We start from the raw sequence: 19,502 nt of genomic DNA on the forward strand, positions 1-19,502 counted from the left end.
CAGTTATTTAAGACATTTAGGTCTCACAGGCTTTAGGTTTATTTCCATACATATTTATTCCATGAACATTGCCTGTAGACTGTTTAAATATTCTCTATGAAGAAATCAAACATTTCTGAGAAGGTGAGTATTAAAGCTGAATACACCACTAATTAAAACCACCAACCTTTTCAGTACCTTTTAGTTACAAATGTCAAAATGTTTCCATCCACTTCCAGACTCAAGCAAGAGACAGATTATTTTTGATAAACTCTAGTATTTATTAAATTATAAAGTCTGTAATCAAAAAAAAATGTGGATCAAAAGAAACCTCAAACTACAAGGACTAGACAGCAAAGCCTATGGGAACGCCATGAAGTGTGTTACAGACAAGATTCCGAAACATAAATTATAAGCTGTGTTCTTTACATTTCCATTTCAGTAACTTTACTATTACATAGTTGTTATTCATCTATTTTAAAAATCCCAAGTTCACATCTATTCTCACATTAATTAAGCTTTCCTGTTCATACTGATATCAGACATCTCATAGTGCCAAATTTTAGTAATGGTCTTATGTCAGTCCATGCAGAAAAATACGACACAATGCACGAGTCAGATGAGGACTGTTAATGCACAGATAATATACACACGCTGGCCAAAAGAACGAAGATATTTTAAAAAACTAAAAAATAAACAGACCTCAAGAAAACTGGGTTATTACTAAACAGCTCTCAACTATTAACACCCAAGTTCCTTATATTAAATAAATTTCTCAACAGAGACATGTTAGACATTTTAATTACAGGTCTATCCTTCCCACACCCCTTCCCACCCCAACTCCCAAAATGCACTACTAGGGATGAGTATAATGTTACGTGGGCAGAAATTTACAGATAATCATTTTTACCTTGAGTGTGGATCTGAAAACTTAAAATTTAAACTTCGGTTACTGTGCACTGTCCATCAGGCCTTCTAGATCTGACACTGACACTCACTGTTCCACCCCCTGCTATGGATCGATCAGTTCCTGATCTATCAGATCGATCAGATACTGTCTGGTTTGCATTAGGAACCAAAAGTCTCTGTTGGGTCAAGGCGTGTTGTGCAACAGGCGCAGATACATCCTCATTATCACTACTGGCATCTGATTCGGTTTCTTCAATGGAAGTGTCTGGTGCTGGTACCCTGCCTGAAGATGGTGATTCGTGATCTTCTTCTCCTTCCCCCCTATGACTCCTTTCAGCTGTGCTGTCTCCAGTGAGTTGTAAATGAGCAAAAGAGTCTTCTAGAGAAGTGCTTGCATCAGGGGATGGTGTTGCAGGGCTTGTTAACTGACCATCTACTGACGTCAGGGGCCTGACAGAAGATGACACTAGAGGCTGAACAGAAGCTCCACTCTGTGCTGATACACTGTCCGCTCCATCAGCAGAGCTCTCTCTTGCTAGGTTTACCGTATTAGCATCACAGTCCAGCCTAAGTCCAGCGACTCCCTTCTTTGGTATGTCTATTATATCCCGCTTAATCTTCCTGCGACGTCCATGTTCATTTCTCCTATATTGAACCATATTTTCAAGATCAGCAACATACAGAAACCCGGCAATTAACATTTCAGTGCTCTTTTTACCTTTGGAAAAAGCATCTTCCAGCTCTCTACTAGTACGCTCATCATACTGCCACCACCCATTTCTTCCTTCATAATACCATGCATATTCACCATTTCCTCTACTTGCTGCCTTGAGTTCTTCTGGTGACAATAAGGTTGGCTTATCAAGGAAATCCTCAGGAATTTCTTGTCGGCAGAGGGCACATCGTTTTCCAAGCCATGAAGCTCCCTTCACACACAGATAGCAGAAGACATGCTTACAGGGTAGACTGACTGGGTGAACACATGTTTGCAGACAAATGGCACATTCAGGGACCGTTAGAGAAGGTGCAGTATTAGAACAGGACTCGTTTGCTTTCCTGTTGGTAGGAAGCATGTTTATTGAGTGATCAATTTCACCACAGCCAGCCATCCTGAGAAAATGAAAAAATACACAGAACATTAAAATCTTTCATCTTCTCTAATATCTTAATTCAACAATTCAGAAAACACTATTAAGCACCCGTTGTATGCAAGTCACGTCCTAGACAATGAGGATATGAAAATTAGAGAAAAAACTCTTAAGTTGAATAGAAAAATCTTTTTGATTTGTGTTAGTTTTAACTTATGCAAGCAATGAGGCATGAGAATTCAAGCCAAAAATAAAGATACAACCAAACTATAGATTTGAAATAAATATACCATTTCTATTCACTCACAGAATCTATAAGAACTAAATGAAAAGACTTTATGTAGTCCATCTAGACAGACTTTTACAATCAGTCAGAAAGTAGTTAGAGAAACAGAAAATGACTAAAAGTAATTCAGATTACAATTGCACAAAGTGACAGATTTTGTAGCTCTTTAGGGTATTACTAAGTGCAGTTCTGCAAATGTATTAATGTACTTTTGGTACCTGACAAGTAGACCATATGAAGTCAAGACTAAAGCTGAAATACCCGAAGTTCCCTTTCCCTGCTATGTAATCTAAAAACACTGGTTAGTCTTCTTGTTCCCTGTCTGTGAAACACCTCTAATGGCCTTTTCTGTTGTTGTTGCTGCCTTTTTCTAAACCATATATATACCCTTCTTGCTATACTCTTTCAAGATAATCTCATCTATACTCAGGGTTTCAACTGTTACCTATTTTTCAATTGCTACTGATTCACAAGTTGATAATCACCAGCCCAGGTCTCATCTTTTAGCCCAGACCTATACCTTCTAATTCCCTATTTCAGATCTCTTCTTGGATGTCTTGAAGGCACAAATGGCATTTATGATCTCTTTCCTTCCTTCTTACTCCCTAAATGCCCTCCCCGAGACACCACTATTTATCTGCTTTTTCAAGCCAAAAATCCATTATGGAAACTGTCCTTCTCCTATCCCCTTCTCCATCCAAAACATCAGCAAAAGTTCCTGTCATGGATCAATGGTTAACAAATCCGACTAGGAACCATGAGGTTGCGGGTTCAATCCCTGGCCTTGCTCAGTGGGTTAAGGATCCTGCGTTGCCGTGAACTGTGGTGTAGGTCGCAGACACAGCTCGGATCCGGCATTGCTGTGGTTCTGGTGTAGGCCGGCAGCTACAGCTCCAATTAGACCCCTAGCCTAGGAATCTCCATGTGCCGCAGGAGCAGCCCTAGAAAAGGCAAAAAGACAAAAAACAAAACAAAAAAACACAGCAAGTCTTACATTTCATCTCCTAAATATCCCATGAGTCCTTCTAACTGTCCACCTCTACCCTTCCCTAGTCACCAAGTAAACAGTTTATCAAACTACTGCATATGCCTTTTAATTGGTCCAGCCTTACCCCCTGCTTAAAAAGCTAATTTCAGGTTAAAGACAAGGATCTAAGTGCCTTGCATGGTCTGGATGCCAGCTCCCATGCCAGCCTTACCTCACACCAAACTTGCCCTTGATCAGGCAGGCTGCCGGCCACACTGGCAACTCCCTTTAACAATAGGTTTTCTCTATAAGCAACATTTCTTCACTTCTTACCTCTCACACTCCCCATGGACAAACTACTACCCATCCTACATCTCTCTTGAGAAAGCTTCCATGACTTCATAAAACTTAGGTGGGAAGAGCCACTCACTCCCCTCACCCCCCAAAAAGAAAAAGCTCTATAATCACTAAAGCTCAACAAATGTTATAATCATATAAGATCAGAGGAGAAAATGACACAAATATTGAAGGTGCCCGGAAAAGGAAGGAGAGAGGAAAAAAGACAAAATTTATTAAACTGAAATGTATGGAAATTTAAACACTGACATAAAATTTGGAACTTCCACCATACAGATTCAGATAAACACAGATTAAACTACTACTAAGGTCCATATACAATGCTGAGTATTGATGGATCTAAAGATGAGTAAGATACATACCTAGTCTGTTAAATAAGGAAACATAAAAGCAAACAAATAATCATAATGTGACATGATTTCTGCAATAATCAAAATGTGTTATGATACTTATTACAAGTAAAAATGATGAGAAAGATGAGAGGATGGACCTAGGTTTGAAAAGGAAAATGTGGGGTGCAGGAGGCTGGAGAGTAGAGATTCAAGTCAGAGACATGTGCAAAACAGAGTCACATAAGGAAAAGAAAGAGCAGGAAATAAAGCTGAAAAGGCAACCAGATGCCAAATACTGAAAGCTTTATTGTGCGTGCCCTTGTAAAGAAACATCTGATTTGGTTTTATTCCACAGTAATAGGAAACCACAGATATTTTAAAGGGAGAGAAAACACTAGAGGGAGTAGACCAGTGATAAATGAAAGATTGAGAATGGAGGTGAAGATCTCACAGAGACTGGAAACCATTAATTAACTGCTGCTTAAAATGGGTGTCAATCTCTCTAGTTGATTCTACCATTTAAAATATGGAATATTTAGGAGTTCCTGTCGTGGCGCAGTGGTTAGCGAATCCGACTAGGAACCATGAGGTTGTGGGTTCAGTCCCTGCCCTTGCTCAGTGGTTTAACGATCCGGCATTGCCGTGAGCTGTGGTGTAGGTCGCAGACGCGGCTCGGATCCCGCGTTGCTGTGGCTCTGGTGTAGGCTGGTGGCTACAGCTCCGATTCACCCCCTAGCCTAGGAACCTCCATATGCCGTGGGAGCGGCCCAAAGAAATAGCAAAAAGACAAAAAATAAATAAATAAATAAAATATGGAATATTTAGAATTTAATCACCATAAGGATCTTTGCTCCACCCCCACCCCCCCAAGATCAGGCACTCAAAAATTTGTCCAATGGTTAAAAAAGTGTAATCAGTAAAAATGATTATGCTTATCTCTCAGGCTTTTATCACAGCACATCCAATCAAACAACAATCCATTCTCTTACTGCTTTTTCTGTGTCCTTGGTTCCTCATTAGACAAGGTTCAAAATGATATAAGTTTCTGAAAAGACTGCACTTATCTAGAAAAGGAAGCAACATAGTCTCAATGGAAAGAACTGATCTCTATTAAATGCTCTTTTTTTCGACTTTTAATTTCATTTCCAATCATCTCCTTTACCAGAAACTTTAGGTTACAGAACCTAGTAAAATACAACTTTTTCATAACCTAAGATGAGTCCTAAGGCAACCCATATGACCTCTTGATATAAGGCATTACAGGAGCTTCAAAGTATTTTGAGATAAATCTTTGCCTTCAAAGATCTAGGTTAAAACTTCTCAACTGGTCAATTCATATCCTCTAGAAAGAACTGGCTGGGTACAACAAATTTTGTTAGGCTCTCAAAACTCATAGGTATTTAAATACAAAATCTTAGTACTTTCTAAAACTGCAAGAGGAAGAATACCACATATTTCACTTGTCATTTAGCAAAAGACACAGCATAATTATGTCTACCCCAGGTAATCTTACACTGTGGTAAAAGTTTATGTATACTACTTTCTTCCTTTCTTTTTTTTAAGGGCGGGACTCGTGGCATATGGATGTTCCCAGGCTAGGGGCTGAATCAGAGCTGTAGCTGCCGGCCTACACCACAGCCACAGCAATATCAGATCCGAGCCATGTCTGCGACCTACACAACTCACAGCATCGCCCGATCCTTAACCCACTGAGCAAGGCCAGGGATTGAACCCGTGTCCTCATGGATGCTAGTCAGATTTGTTTCCATTGAGCCACTATGGGAACTCCTATATATATACTACTTTCAAATTCAGCCGAATACTATAAGCAGTGCTCACTATATCTTTAAGATATTTAAAAGAAAAAAAAAAAATCACTCTCACACCATGCTTTTGGGACTCATCAGTAAAATGAGAAAAATTCATGTTTTGACTCACACTTACCTCTTCTAAGAGATCTAATACATGTTTGCCACAGAGTACATAAGAAACACTTGTTGAATGAATTTTGCTTCTCATTTTTCTGTTTAATGGCAAAAGCTACATACATACAGATCATTCTCAGGAAAAGAACAACTCTGAAAACAGTTGTAAGGGACCTACTTTTAATTTGTCAGGTCCTATTGCTACATTTAAATCTCGAGATAACTTTAAACACTTTGGTAACATAAAGAACTAAAATTAGCTGTAGAAGGGAGAACAATTAATACATATATTCTGTCATCTCTTTCAAATTAAGTTAAAGAAATCAGTTGTCAATGAAATTCTTGAAAATCTTTTTTAAAAAATTTCCATATTTATTTAAGGCCCAATTAAGAGAAATAGGAAAGCCCTCCATCCAATAATAATAATAATAATTTAACTGAGTAAAGTAATAATTCAACTGAGTAAAGATATCTGATTCTAATCATAAGGCAAAATGCTGAAATGGGCTAATGCTCATCACTACTTTGGAAAAACAAAAGCAACATCTCATTACGGTAAGTCCACATCCTAAACTACCTCAGTATGTTCTGGGCAAAGGAAAGGCCAATACATTTCAAATTTAAAGAAGGAAAATAAAAAGTCTGGTGATATGTAAATAAAATATCCAACAGGCAAGTTAGATGAACAACACACTTTTAACCCCAAACCCTGTTGTAATTGTTTTAAATAAAATTGACCCCAAAAGTCAATTTTTCCATTAGATGCAGTTATCTACAAAGTTTTCAACCTAAAAAATTACTCTCCACCCTGTTCAATATGATCAATGTATTATCTGACTTACTCTTGCATGCTTAAATAAACCTAAACATACAATTTTTTAAATTAAAAAAAAAAGCAATTATAGCCATCCCAAGGGAAGACATGAACTATAAAAACCAACACACTTAAAAAGGCAAAACAATTCATTTTGGGCAGGTTATTTTCCTTCATTAGAATGAAGAGGAGTTCCCATCGTGGCGCAGTGGTTAACGAATCCGACTAGGAACCATGAGGTTGCGGGTTCGGTCCCTGCCCTTGCTCAGTGGGTTAACGATCCGGCTTTGCCGTGAGCTGTGGTGTAGGTTACAGATGCGGCTCGGATGCTGCGTTGCTGTGGCTCTGGCGTAGGCCGGCAGCTACAGCTCCGATTCGACCCCTAGCCTGGGAACCTCCATATGCCGCAGGAGCGGCCCAAGAAATAGCAAAAAGACAAAAAAAAAAAAAAAAAAAAAAAAAGAATGAAGACAAGTTGGATAACCTTCATCAGAAAACAGACACAAGACAATTAAAGCTTCAATATTTCACCTGAAGCACGTTTAACTATCAATTTGCCATAGCAAATTTCAAATTCTGATTCTGTTTAGCCCATCAAGTATACTCCTAGTCTATTACCAACTAAGAAATGGGGAGAAAAACTTAGTAAATACTTCTTACTTAATTCTGAGATAAATACAGTGGACAAGATACCATCAAGATATACAACAAGATAAATGCAAAGCAACCCAAACCACTAGCCTGCCTATCTATAAGACACACTTCAAGGTTATTTTTATTAAAATTTTAATCTACTCTACAAAACAATTTGTTTTGCATAATTTCAATGATCCTCAAATAGATTGGAGACTAAATGTATACAGAGGATCATACCAATATGTGAGTAAAGAAATGCTTTTTTTCTTTCCTTTTTATAGAGCAAAGATTTAATAAAGAGAATGCTAATGAGAGAGGTATTCCCCAACTAATAAATGTCTTAGGAAGCCTCAGAAGTTGTTTTGAAAAAAGGAATTTATTTCATGATTATTCTTATTGTTCATAAATAAGAATAATTTATTATATAAGAATCTGGAATAAAGTTAGTACAGCTATGCTAAAGAACATAATAAATATATCACTCATTTTCAGACTTTTTTTTACTAACTGAACTCAATGTGATATTATAACTTTTAATCATAAATCCTTTTCTTCTTCTAAACTATGTAAAATATTTCTGAAAGACAAATAAATGTCCACTAATGCTAAGCCTTCTCTTCAACAAGACAAAACATAGAGGGATATGGGCAGATTTAGTGGAAATTTATAAGTATTCAGATTTTGTTTAATCTTAAAGACATCTAAGTAAAGGAAAGATAAAATTATTATAAATGAAAAAGATTTTCAGCTTACATAGTACAAAAGAACTTTTTGACAACAATAAAAATTACAAACATTAAAAATGAATGCCACAACACCTTTTGGTAAGTACAGATCTTCCAAAAAAAAAAAAAAAAAGTCCGAGTTCCCTCATGGTACAGCAGGTTAAGGATCCAGCATTGTCACTGCAACAGCTTGGGTCACTGCCATGGTGTAGGTTCGATTCCTGGTCCAGGGAACTTTCAAATGCCATGGGTGTCACCAAAACAAATAAAAAAAATCATCTTCCTCAAAACTTTGACCATTTTTTAAAAGAAAAAAAAAAAAAATTCTCTGAGAATTTCTGTTGTGGCGCAGTAGAAATGAATCTGACTAGTATCCATGAGGATATGGGTTTGATCCCTGGTCTTCCTCTGTGGGTTAAGGATCCAGTGTTGCCATGAGCTGTGGTGTGGGTCGCAGACTTGGCTCAGATCCCACATGGCTGTGGCTGTGGGGTAGGCTGGCAACTATAGCTCTGATTTGAGCCCTAGCCTGGGAACTACCATGTGCCACGGGAGCGGCCCTAAAAAGCAAAAAAGAAAAAAAATTCTCTGAAGCTAAGAATTAGCTGGTGTGCTCTCCCCTGGAAATCTGGACACATCTGGGTTAAAGTCTTAAGAGACTTGTTCAATCTATTTTTAACAAGTGTCCTATCAGATTATTCTCAGAGAAATTTGGTAAACAGTAATCCAGGGAAAATGACTTCATCCCTCTAGTTATGTTTCTTCATCAGTAAATAAGATTACTACTATTGTGATTAAATTCAATAATCCAAGTAAAATACCCAGTAAGTACCTGGCAATATAGTAGGTACTAAAGAAATACCCATTCCCTTTACCAACTTTGAAGTCTCTATTTCCTACTCCATACACAGGATTACTCCCTGACTTCCCTAAGATACCTTGATATTTAGGCAGCTGTGTCCTTCCCCATTCCTTTGGCTTGAAAAATAAGTTCCAATTTTCTCAGATTGTTAAAATTCTATTCATTCTTTAAGACCAAACCAAAAGGTTTCCTGTTCACTCTAAACCCTTCAAATGGAATAAATCCTAAAGCATTTTATTGATGCCTCAAATATAGTATTTCTGCTCCTTTATAATTATTATAAATGTGTCTTTCTAATCTATAGTCTAGTTCCTTGATGGCCAGCACCTAGACTATCTGACCTACAGGATTTAAAAGTATATATATTTATATACATATGTTTGTCTATCTTTATAACATGTGTACATATGTGTGTGTGTGTGTGTGTGTATTGATCTACATGTATATAATAGATAACATATGAACAGGGTACATTGTGGCACAGTGGAAACATCCAACTAGGAACCATGAGGTTGCATGTTTGACCCCTGGCCTCACTCAGTAGGTTAAGCATCTGGTGTTGCAGTGAGCTGCGGTGTAGGCTGCAGATTCGGCTAGGATCCTGGTTTGCTGTGGCTGTGGTGTAAGCCAGCAGCTATACCTCCGATTTGACCCCTAGCCTAGGAACCTCCATATGCCCTGGGTGTGGCCCTAAAAAGCAAAAACAAAACAAAACGAAACAAAAAAACCCACATATGGACAGGATTTTAAAGACAAGTGCTTATTGGTCTCATTCTCAACACTAAGAATGATATGATTATGCTTTTAATGGGAGCATATAATCAAAGCATCATACTGGAAAAGCAGATAACAATAGCTACATGTGAAACTGGGAGAACATGTGAAATAGTATCTACAAGGGTCACTCTTTGGTCAAGTATTTTAAACAGTGTAATCACCAAGACTCTAAAAGTAAACGTTCACTGCATTTTTCATGAATGATGTCAAGTTGGATACTGTTCCTATCAACATGGAAGATGGAAGTATGATGTTCATCACGTAAAAAAGCTTCTTCAATAACAAAACGAGTTCAATATGGGCAAGATCAAGATAGTCTTAACATTTTAAAACATATTTCACAAAGAATAACTGATAAGAAAAGAGAACTAGTAAAGCTGGGTACTAAAGTGAATCTAATATGAATTAAAATGCAAAAATGTAGTAAATTAAAAAAAATCAATTTAGTGAAACAAAATTTTAATAACTAATGTTTTATAACCCATAAGTCCTTCCTATTTATAAAGGCTGGTACTGTCTGCTTAACTTGATTACTTAAATAAATTACTATGTAAAGAGAAAGTAGAACCTAGAAGACCTGGAGATCTTTTCAAGTTAGCTTTCTATGAGTAAATTTCTGTCTTCAGCTTCATTTTTTATAAAAATCTTTCCCTATGAAGAGAATTTTGGAAATCTACATTGATAATATTTTAATGTGAATAAAACTGACAATGCAAAGATCTAAAAGTCAATACAAAATGCTCGTTTTGAATAATTAGAACTAAACAAGACAGATACTTGATTTATGCCAGTCTTCTCAATTTACTGAAGCTTTGGAAAAATCATGATGCCATACTTACATTTCTATTACAGATCCCACAGATGCCTGTCACAAAAATAAACCATCATGTTCACGAGCAACCAGTCAGTTTGCAGTATTTTCTCTTCCATTGCTGGATCATCCTGTGCTGCAAAAGAAAAAATTTCAGAATCAGCTTTCCTACAGACTAATTAAGATCACGAAAATCAGTCAATTAGTATGGTTCTTTCATTTAACAAAATTCAGTGGCAGATTTTATCTTAAAAGTGGAAAAATTACAAAACAAGGAAGCCTGTTTTCACCACTGCTATTCAACACTTTACTGGAAGTTCTGGCCAGCTCACTTTATACCAGAAAAAGATATGAAAGGCAAACAAACTGGTAAGGAAGAAGTAAAGCCAAATCTATTTTCAGAGATAGTAAAGTTTTCTCTATTCTTTATATAGAAAATCCCAAAGAACCCCCAAGAAAGCTACTAAAGCTAATAAATTTAGCAAAGCTGCGAGTTTTAAGTTCAATGCACAAAAGTCAGTTGTTTCTATATTTAGCAGTCAACAATCCAAACAGGAAATTAAGAAAAAAATTCCATTTATAATAGCATCTAAAAGAATAAAATATAAGATATCAACTTAAACAAGGAGGTGAAAGACTTGTATATTGAAAACTTTAAAACATGGCTGAAAGAAAACCAGAAAGACAACTGGTGCGCATGCATTGAAGACTACTAAGACTATGAAGATGACAGAACTATCCAAAGTGATCTACAGATTCAACATAACTCTTATCAAAATTCCAAATAGCCTTTTTTCTTTTCCAGAAATGAAGAAACCAATTCTCAAATTCATACGGAATTGTGAATAGCCCCAAACAGTCAAAACAATCTGGAAAAAGAAAGTTGGTGAATTCACATTTCTTGCACCCCTGGCCCAGGAACTTCCATGTGCCACAGGTGTGGTGGTAAAAAGAAAATAACTAAAATTTAGTTGATTTACAATGTTGTGCCAATTTCTGCTGTACAGCAAAGTGACTCAGGTATGCATATATATACATACGTTATACACACACACACACACACACACTCATTCTTTAATATTCTTTTCCATCATTGTCTATCCCAGGAGATTAGATATAGATCCCTGTGCTATAGAGTAGGACCCTCCTGTTTATCCATTCTAAATGTAAGAGTTTGCATCTACTAATCCCCAAATCCTACACTCTCTTGCCATTGCTGGTGCCCTAGTTTAGACTTTTATCATCTCCCTCTCGGACTACTGTTCAGACAGATTATCTTGCTTCAGTATCATCCACTTTGAAAATAAACTAAGTCTGTGAGTGTGATACTCTTAAAAAGAAAACTGAACCTTCCATATTTGAAGCCCTATATGAGCTTTCCAGCCTATAAAGGTAGAGCTCATTAGGACAATATCCAAAAGCCTTAAGGACCTGAAACCTAAATAGCTCTCTAGTCTTATTTATTTCCCACAGCCACTCTCACAGATTAATACTCTAGTCATAGTAAATTACTCAGTTCTCCAAATTTCCCTTTGTAGTTCTGTACTTCCTCCTGCCTGGTACAGTCTCCCTCTCTTTTAAGGCTTATGAATGATACCACCTTCCTCTAGCTCCAAAAAGTTGTTCCCTCCTCTATATTTTTATAAATTTTCTATTACTGAATTTATCACATGCACTGCAACCATAAGCCCCCTGAAGATAAGGACTCCTTATATCTCTAAGTGGCTAGTAAACTGCCAATCAAGTATTGCTGATGAATTGATATTTCTTGGACGAATGAAAAAAAAACTAACCTAAAATAACTGCTGAGAGAAGTAAAATATTAAAAACTAAATTTATTTACTCACATAACACAACATTTGAGTTCTGACTGTGAACAGGCACCACCCATCCATAAAAGATATAAAGATATCTAAGTTCTAAATCCTGTCTATAAACAACCTAAAATCTTACAGGAGTTACTACATTTACAAATATAAAATTCATGCTATATCTTTTGACAAGCACATCATTTACCCAGCTATTATTCATTGGCAATGAATTATCCAGAATGCAGATAAAAATCCAAGAATAAAACCAATTTTAGTAAATCTTGCAGGCTAAGGAGACTTTTCCAATTCCTATATCCCACAGCTAAATGTTAAAGCTGACTCTAAATGGGTAACGTTGGGGGGAAGAAAATGAACTAAAACCTATGTAGTAATCTAGTTCCTACCTATGACAACTGTGGTCTCCAACCAGCAACATCAACATTACCTGAGAGTTCCTTACAAAGTATATGAAGTCCGACTCCCTATCAACAGAATCAGATCTCCAGGTACTTCATGTGTATAATAAAGTTTAGGAAGCACTAGTAGACCCATGATATCACCAAATCCTCAAAATGACTCATTTATTTTATAAATGAGGAAAACCAAGCCCACAAGGATTTAACTCCCAAATCATAAAGCTATCAATACTGGGAAATGGGATTCAAATTCAAGTATATCTCTAAAAAAATTTTCCTCAATGTGCTGTATCTAAAAGAAAAGATCTAGAATAGCATATCTAATAGAAACATGATGCAAGCTAACATACGTAATTTCAAATTTTCTATTAGTCACATTAACAACAATAAAAAGAAACAGGCACAATTAATTTGAAGAACAGTTTTACTTAACCCAATATATTCAAAACATTACCTTTCTACATGTATTTAATATAAATTATTAATGTGATATTTTACACTCCCATATGTGTGTGTACAGTCTTTGAAGTCTAGTGTGTATTTTACTTACAACACAACTCAATTCAGACTAGCCACATAACTTGCTCAATAGCTCCATCGTGGCTGGTGACTACCATAGGGCACAATGCAGGTTTAGCATGTCTTGCATATGGAGAATTTTTTTTTTCCAACGACAACAAATTTACTACAAGAATTAATAAAGAAAATGAACTCTACATTACTTTACTCACATCTGTGCTGGCACAGATAAAAAAGAAAATTGCACATTCTGCTGTGATCAAAAATGATGGTTTAGGTCCATATTTTACCGAACAGGTCCATCAATTACAGCCTCTGAGAATTATAATGCCAATTGGGCACAACATAAGGGATGGCACATAATAGAACAGTCATGTTTTAAGAAGCCCCCAGAAAACGTCTACATTTGAAACAAAAGGTTGTTTTTTAAAATGGCAGGAGGGGGAGGCTTTTAACTTTTAACCAAAGATAAAAGAATAGTGTAATCCTAACTACAGGCCAGAATTAACTTGGCAAACATAAATAATTCAAACATACATAACTCCTGTCTCAATGATTTATAAACTATACACCAAACTCAATAAAATTACAGTAAAATTTACTGTAATTTACATTATATTCTGACATGCAAATACCAATTAAGTTTAATAGGTTAAGGCTGCTTCTTAAGGGGCAGTTTATACAGAAACAACCTATTGGGAAGCTAACATAAAAAGAGAAGAGACTTCAAACCAGATAATTCTGCCTCTTAATAATTCTAAAGAAAAATGGCAGACTAAATTCTAAAACATATAAGGTTTTAGAGATTATCAGTGAATTTAAATCATTTACCCACTCAACTAATTAAATAAGTATACATGAAAATGAAGTAACACTGTATTATTTATAATTTGTGGCCACTCAATGAATTCACACTCCTATTATTTTTACCTACTGTTACTTTCTCTGAAAATATCTAGGATTAATTACAATTCCATTTTTCAAGTCAGTTACAGAAAACCAAGATTATTTTTTTTAGATTATAGATTCAAATAAGTTATTATCTTTTAAAAGAACTAATCAAGGAAAAAGATAAGCATATAACAGTTAAAATAACAAGTTATAAAGATTTGAAGATTTTCAGTATTTTTCCAATTATTAACAGCTAACGTTTAATAAAAAGTCCTTACTTTACTCAAAATACATAAAACAGACTGTTCTATATAAAAGACCTCAGTGATAGAATAGAAAAATTCTACAAACCTTACAACTTTTGGTGTACAAAGTCCAAAAAGAAAAAATTGAAAAAAAAAAAAAAAAAAAAGCAAGGACCAGTAAAAGAAGGGACAGAGAGAGAGAGAGATCACGTATAATGTAGCAAATTCATCTTTATATTTCTTAAGAGCCCCAAATTGAGCGATGTAACTAAATGCCTTAAAGTCTGCATTTTCAGTTTTCCTTCTCATCTTCTGTTAAAACTCAGCTTACAGAAAGCATACGTCATACTGTGAAACAAAAGTCTTCAGACAGAACTCATTTCAACTAAAAGGGGTCCAATACTTTAAGGAATTTAAAGAATTATTTCCATCGCTCCATAACACTTGTAAAAAAAAAAATCACTGTATGGCAATCTCTGGGCTTCACAACCTTCATACATAAGCATTAAACCTTTACATTTCCATACCAAAACGTGGGCTTTGCATTTGAACAAAACATTAAAGGTGAATGTGAACAAATGCTGTCTTTTAATCACATCAAACAGAAGCTGCACAGACTGAAACCATTTTGTAAATAAGAAAGGCTCTGCTGCCAATTATCTGTGTAACCTTGGTCAAGTCAAAACTCCATGTCTTAGTTATTTCACCCTACTCCACACTTCCATAGTCCTAAATACTTTAACTAACAGCCATTTAACAACAGGTTTTATTTTAATTAACCCAGAAAGTAATAAGCCATGAACACTAAACAGTCCATAAATAAGTGCAGGTAGCAGAATGTAAATAAAGGTGGTATCTATATTCACAAAGACTGTTTCTAATCCAGCTGGTTGCATAAATTCAGGCTCAATCAGAAACCAGGCAAGAGAATGGAAAGGGTTCAGTGTCTGCTGTTACCAACATTGGGGGGAAAAAGCATTTCAAATACTCAACAGTGTGTCAGGTGTTTCATGCTAGTAAACTGCTAACTCATAAAACAATATTCTCTAAGCAAGCCAATATTGTGAAAAGATTTAATACTATCTTTTCTTCTATTAAGTCAAGAAATAATTTTTAGATCCTTCAAAAAAATAAAAAATAAATAAAAAAAAAACTGCCCCCTGCTTCTGTTAATTCAAGTTGATGAAAACTGAAACAAAATACTTTACCAGTTGACATACGTCCTCTAAAAAAACTCCCCCCAACCCATTTCTTCTTTTCTTCCTCTTGTCTTATGATCAGCTAATAGAAAAAAAGTTTGTTTTCCTGATGATTACAATTCTACCAAGTTTTTAATCAGTAGATATCAAAATCCCACGAATGTTTACTATTATTTTCATTTTGCCCACTACTTACATTGGCCCATTTGAAGCATAAATTCTAAATCAAAGACTGGGCTTAACCAAATGCTCCAATTTAAGGTGTACAACTTAAAACAAACATCCGAAATCTATTCCTAGAGTTGTTTTTCTTTCTGTTTTCCCTTTAAAATTAGATTTACTTGACCTATTTTCATGTGCTTTTAAAGCACCAGACACTCAATACAAACATTTGCTGCTCACAAAACAGCAAAGCCAACATCATAAATCCTGTTATTTGTGTAGGTCAATGTCTTCCTCTGTCCTATATGCTATGTCTTTTAAAAAGTCTAAATACAGATTTCCTTATTAAAAAAACCCGAAAAGTCTTAAGTCTTCCAGTTTCTTTAAGTACATACTGCTTTCAATGCGAATGTCATACTTTCACATCTTGTTTTATAAGTACACACATCGCAGGGGAAGGGGTCCACCGGGGCACCTGAAATGTCAATCATACAAAGACAAACCGTTTTTCTATCATTTCCTGGATAGCTTTTCTCAATTCCACAGTTTGAATATTACAAAAATATTACTGAACAAGATATTCGTACTTTGGAAACTTGAGAAGTGCTTACTAAAATGGCACTTAGGGAAAAGAAATAAAAATATACTAAAAGAGATATCAAGGAAAAAAAGATCTAGTTGCCAGTTGTGTATGTAAACTCAAAACAATTTTTCTGCCTTTCTCTAGATGCCCAAGGAAAATAAAATAGAACAACAATGGAAAACTCGTACTCTTTCAGACAGGATGGGGGGTAGGGAGAGAATTCCGCACCCAGCAACCAGAAGAACAAAGCAACAGCCTCCGCTTTTAAAATGTACTAAGGTTTTGGAGGCCCAACGGGTACTGAGAGATGTCTTAACAGTTCCGATGCTTTAGTAACAGCGCTGGGCTTAACCAGGATAAGGCAAGGAACTGCTTGTCGTATTAGGCAAGACCCAGAAACTCAGCAGGAGAAGGAGGGAAAGAGAGAAGAAAAAGAAGCCAAACATGCTCCAGAAAAAGACAAAATGCAGGAACTATACGCCCTGACCCAAGGCCCGGGTAGAGGCCTCTGCATGGGAAACAGGAAGTAGGATACCCCTCAAACCATGGCCGCCCCTAAATCTTAAAGCCATAAAGTCCTCGGGTAGGAGTCTGACACCACCGCTGAGGAGAGAGAGGGACCTGGCTGCCACCAGAGGCAGCGACAAGGAAGAGGCTGCGCAGTAATGGCCGCTGCTCCGCCTCTCGCACCCCGGCTGTGACCAGCTACCGGCGGTCGCCCAGGGCAGGGGCTGCGGCAGCCGCGGGCAACGCAGAGCTCGTCACTGTCTTCCTGCCTGTGACAGCGGCCAAGGTGGGGGCGGCGGGAAGCGATGAGCTGTCCCATCCTGCCTCGGCGCAACAGCCGCGGCCGCGCCGGCCCAAGGGCGTCCACCCACGTACCGGCCCCTGACCCCGCCGCCGCCCCTCTCAGGCCCGAGGCGCAGGGCAGACCCGGAGTGCGTCGCGGTTGGAAGTGACACCGCGAGCTATCACTAGTCTCCCCGAGTTAGGATCCCAGAGTGGCTGACTTTTACCCTAACCCCCCGCGAGGGTTTCCGTCCCGACTCCCACCTCTCTGGCCACAGCCGGCCGCCTTGCAGTCCTTTCTCTTCGGCCTCGGATCCCGCAGCGGCCGGGGACGCGCGCGGCCGTCACGTGACCGCTGGTCGCGTCGCGGGGGGCGGGGCCGCGCGAGGCGGAAGCAGCGCCGCGCACCGGGGAGCTCGCGCCAGCCCCGCCCCGGCTTATTTCCCCAAGTGCGAGCCCTGAAGCTTTCCGCAGGGTTCGTTCCTCCCTTATGCTACCTTCCGGGCCTTGCAGTTTTGCTGCTTGGATCTTTTTGACTGCTTTATATTTTGCTTTTCTTGTAGTTAGGTGCTGAAGAACTCTGAAAGGACGAAGGACCACCGGAGAGATTTGGGGCCGAGGCAGTAACATGCTGGACCAGCAGGTGGTGCTGCTGAGAAACCCAACTTCGAGACCCAGAAGAAACCCTTGGGTGCCTAACTGGATGTGGGGGTGATGAGTTCTTGGCAAAACTGCTTGTTCTTTTTCCAAAAATAAATAAATAATTTTTTTAAAAAGTCCTCTAGGAAGTTTATTCGTCTGAGTGGTTGAGCAATCTTTCCTTTGGGGCCTCTTTTTCTTAGACTAGGTCATAGGAAGCTGGAAGAACTGATTGTATTTTCTTAGTCGTAAAATGAAAAATGTAGAAGAGCATGCCTTTTATCTTTAAAAGAATATCTATTTCGACATTTCTTGCCAGTATCTTCTTAGTTGCAATGCTGTTGCATTTTGACCTCTCATTAGCTGGTTATTCAAGGTTGGGAAATGTTCAGCATTCTTATATATGTAGAAATATGTGGGGAAATATGTACATTTTCTTTTATTCTTTCTGTCTACCTATCTATCTGCATATCTCTCCATCAGAGTGCAAGAATGGAATTAACAGGAATCCCACTAAAATGCCCTTTCAGGCTTCTCACTCTCAGCCAGACCCCATAATCTTAGTCATTTCAGTGAATAGCTCCATCTTTCCTTAGTCAAACCTATCTTTAATTTCTCTCTTTCTCTTACGTCTCATATTCACTTTGCAAAGAATCTGTTGGCTCTTCAAAACACATTGAACATCTGACTACAATCTACATTATCTCTCGTTTGGATTATTGCAATGGCCCAGGGACTGGTTTTCTTGCCTCTGTCTTTGCTTTCCTTTGATTCTATTACTAACCCAGAGGGCAGAGTAAACTTAAAAAAAAAACAAAAAACAAAAACAGTCAGATCATACTACATCTCTGTTCGAAGTCTCCCGTGGCTTCCCAGAACAAAGCCAAAAACAAAGTCCTTAACAATGGCGACTCCCCTCCATTACCTCCTTGACTTCACAAACTGTTTGCTTAGCTTCGTGTTCAAAGAAGACTCTACATACCTTCTCAACCTCAGTCTCTGCAGTGTTTCTCCTGCTTGGAACGCTCTTCCTGATAGTGGCTTCCTCCCCCTGGGCTCAAATGCCATCTTTTCACTCAGGCCTTTCTTTGACACTCTATTTTAAATCATGACATTTCCACATTCCCAACATTTCTGACTTTCCTCCCCTTTTTCTCTTTAATACTTAGCACAATGTAGGGGATGACTTACGTTATTTAACTTTATTGTGTGTTTCTCCACACTGGAATATAAATCTCTCAGTGTCAAGATTTTGTGTTCTATTTTGTATTCCAACTTCCATAATAGTATCTGACACAGAGAGACTCTCTGTAAATATCCTGAATGATTGAATATGTGCACATACCTTTGTTTACTAAATAATATAGAAATGAATAAAAATGTTATTTGTCAGCAATTTATACAAAAAGAGGAAAATCAAGTGTATGGAATGTTATGCACCCCACTGCAACGGCCACCTGGAAGATAGGATGAGCTTCTCTCTATGAGAGAGGAGTGCACCTCTCCATATTGACAGAATTGTCTGAAAAGCAATTGGTTTCCAGTAATTGTTAAAACACCCAAACTTCCAAATGGTTTACTTAAAGAAATAAATCGGAGCCTAACAGATTCAAGTCATCTTTGTAATAATGTTACTGTCATTGGCATTCTGTTTTCAAAGATACAGGAGTTAACAACAGACTGCTAGGAATTGCTCTTTGATCATAACCTACTGCCTGGGTGTTGCCATTGTGGCTCGATGATGAACCACCTAATCTCCATGAGGATTCAGGTTTGATTC

General features: G+C 37.6%; 1 protein-coding gene and 1 long non-coding RNA gene across 12 annotated transcripts; one reads left to right on the forward strand and one right to left on the reverse strand.

Moving 5' to 3' along the window:
• On the reverse strand, positions 237–17,713 carry RNF146 (ring finger protein 146). Of its 11 annotated transcripts, XM_021088529.1 has the most exons (5): positions 17,348–17,436; positions 16,107–16,186; positions 10,497–10,604; positions 4,908–4,982; positions 237–1,998 (listed from the first exon to the last, which is right to left on the reverse strand). In XM_021088529.1, exon 5 carries the CDS (start codon positions 1,995–1,997, stop codon positions 918–920), a length of 1,080 nt encoding a protein of 359 aa, XP_020944188.1. In that variant the 5' UTR covers position 1,998; positions 4,908–4,982; positions 10,497–10,604; positions 16,107–16,186; positions 17,348–17,436; the 3' UTR covers positions 237–917. The 11 variants fall into 11 exon arrangements, 10 of the variants coding, with proteins under 10 accessions (XP_020944188.1, XP_020944173.1, XP_020944180.1 ...); XM_021088514.1 differs by lacking the exon at positions 16,107–16,186 and having other exon boundaries at positions 17,348–17,455; XM_021088521.1 differs by lacking the exon at positions 16,107–16,186 and having other exon boundaries at positions 10,497–10,599; positions 17,348–17,449.
• On the forward strand, positions 17,466–17,859 carry LOC110260186. The gene is made up of 2 exons (XR_002343011.1): positions 17,466–17,558; positions 17,647–17,859. It is a non-coding gene; the product is annotated as an uncharacterized LOC110260186 (long non-coding RNA).

This window comes from Sus scrofa, chromosome 1 (assembly GCF_000003025.6).
Source record: "Sus scrofa isolate TJ Tabasco breed Duroc chromosome 1, Sscrofa11.1, whole genome shotgun sequence".
Classification (NCBI taxonomy): Eukaryota; Metazoa; Chordata; class Mammalia; order Artiodactyla; family Suidae; genus Sus; species Sus scrofa.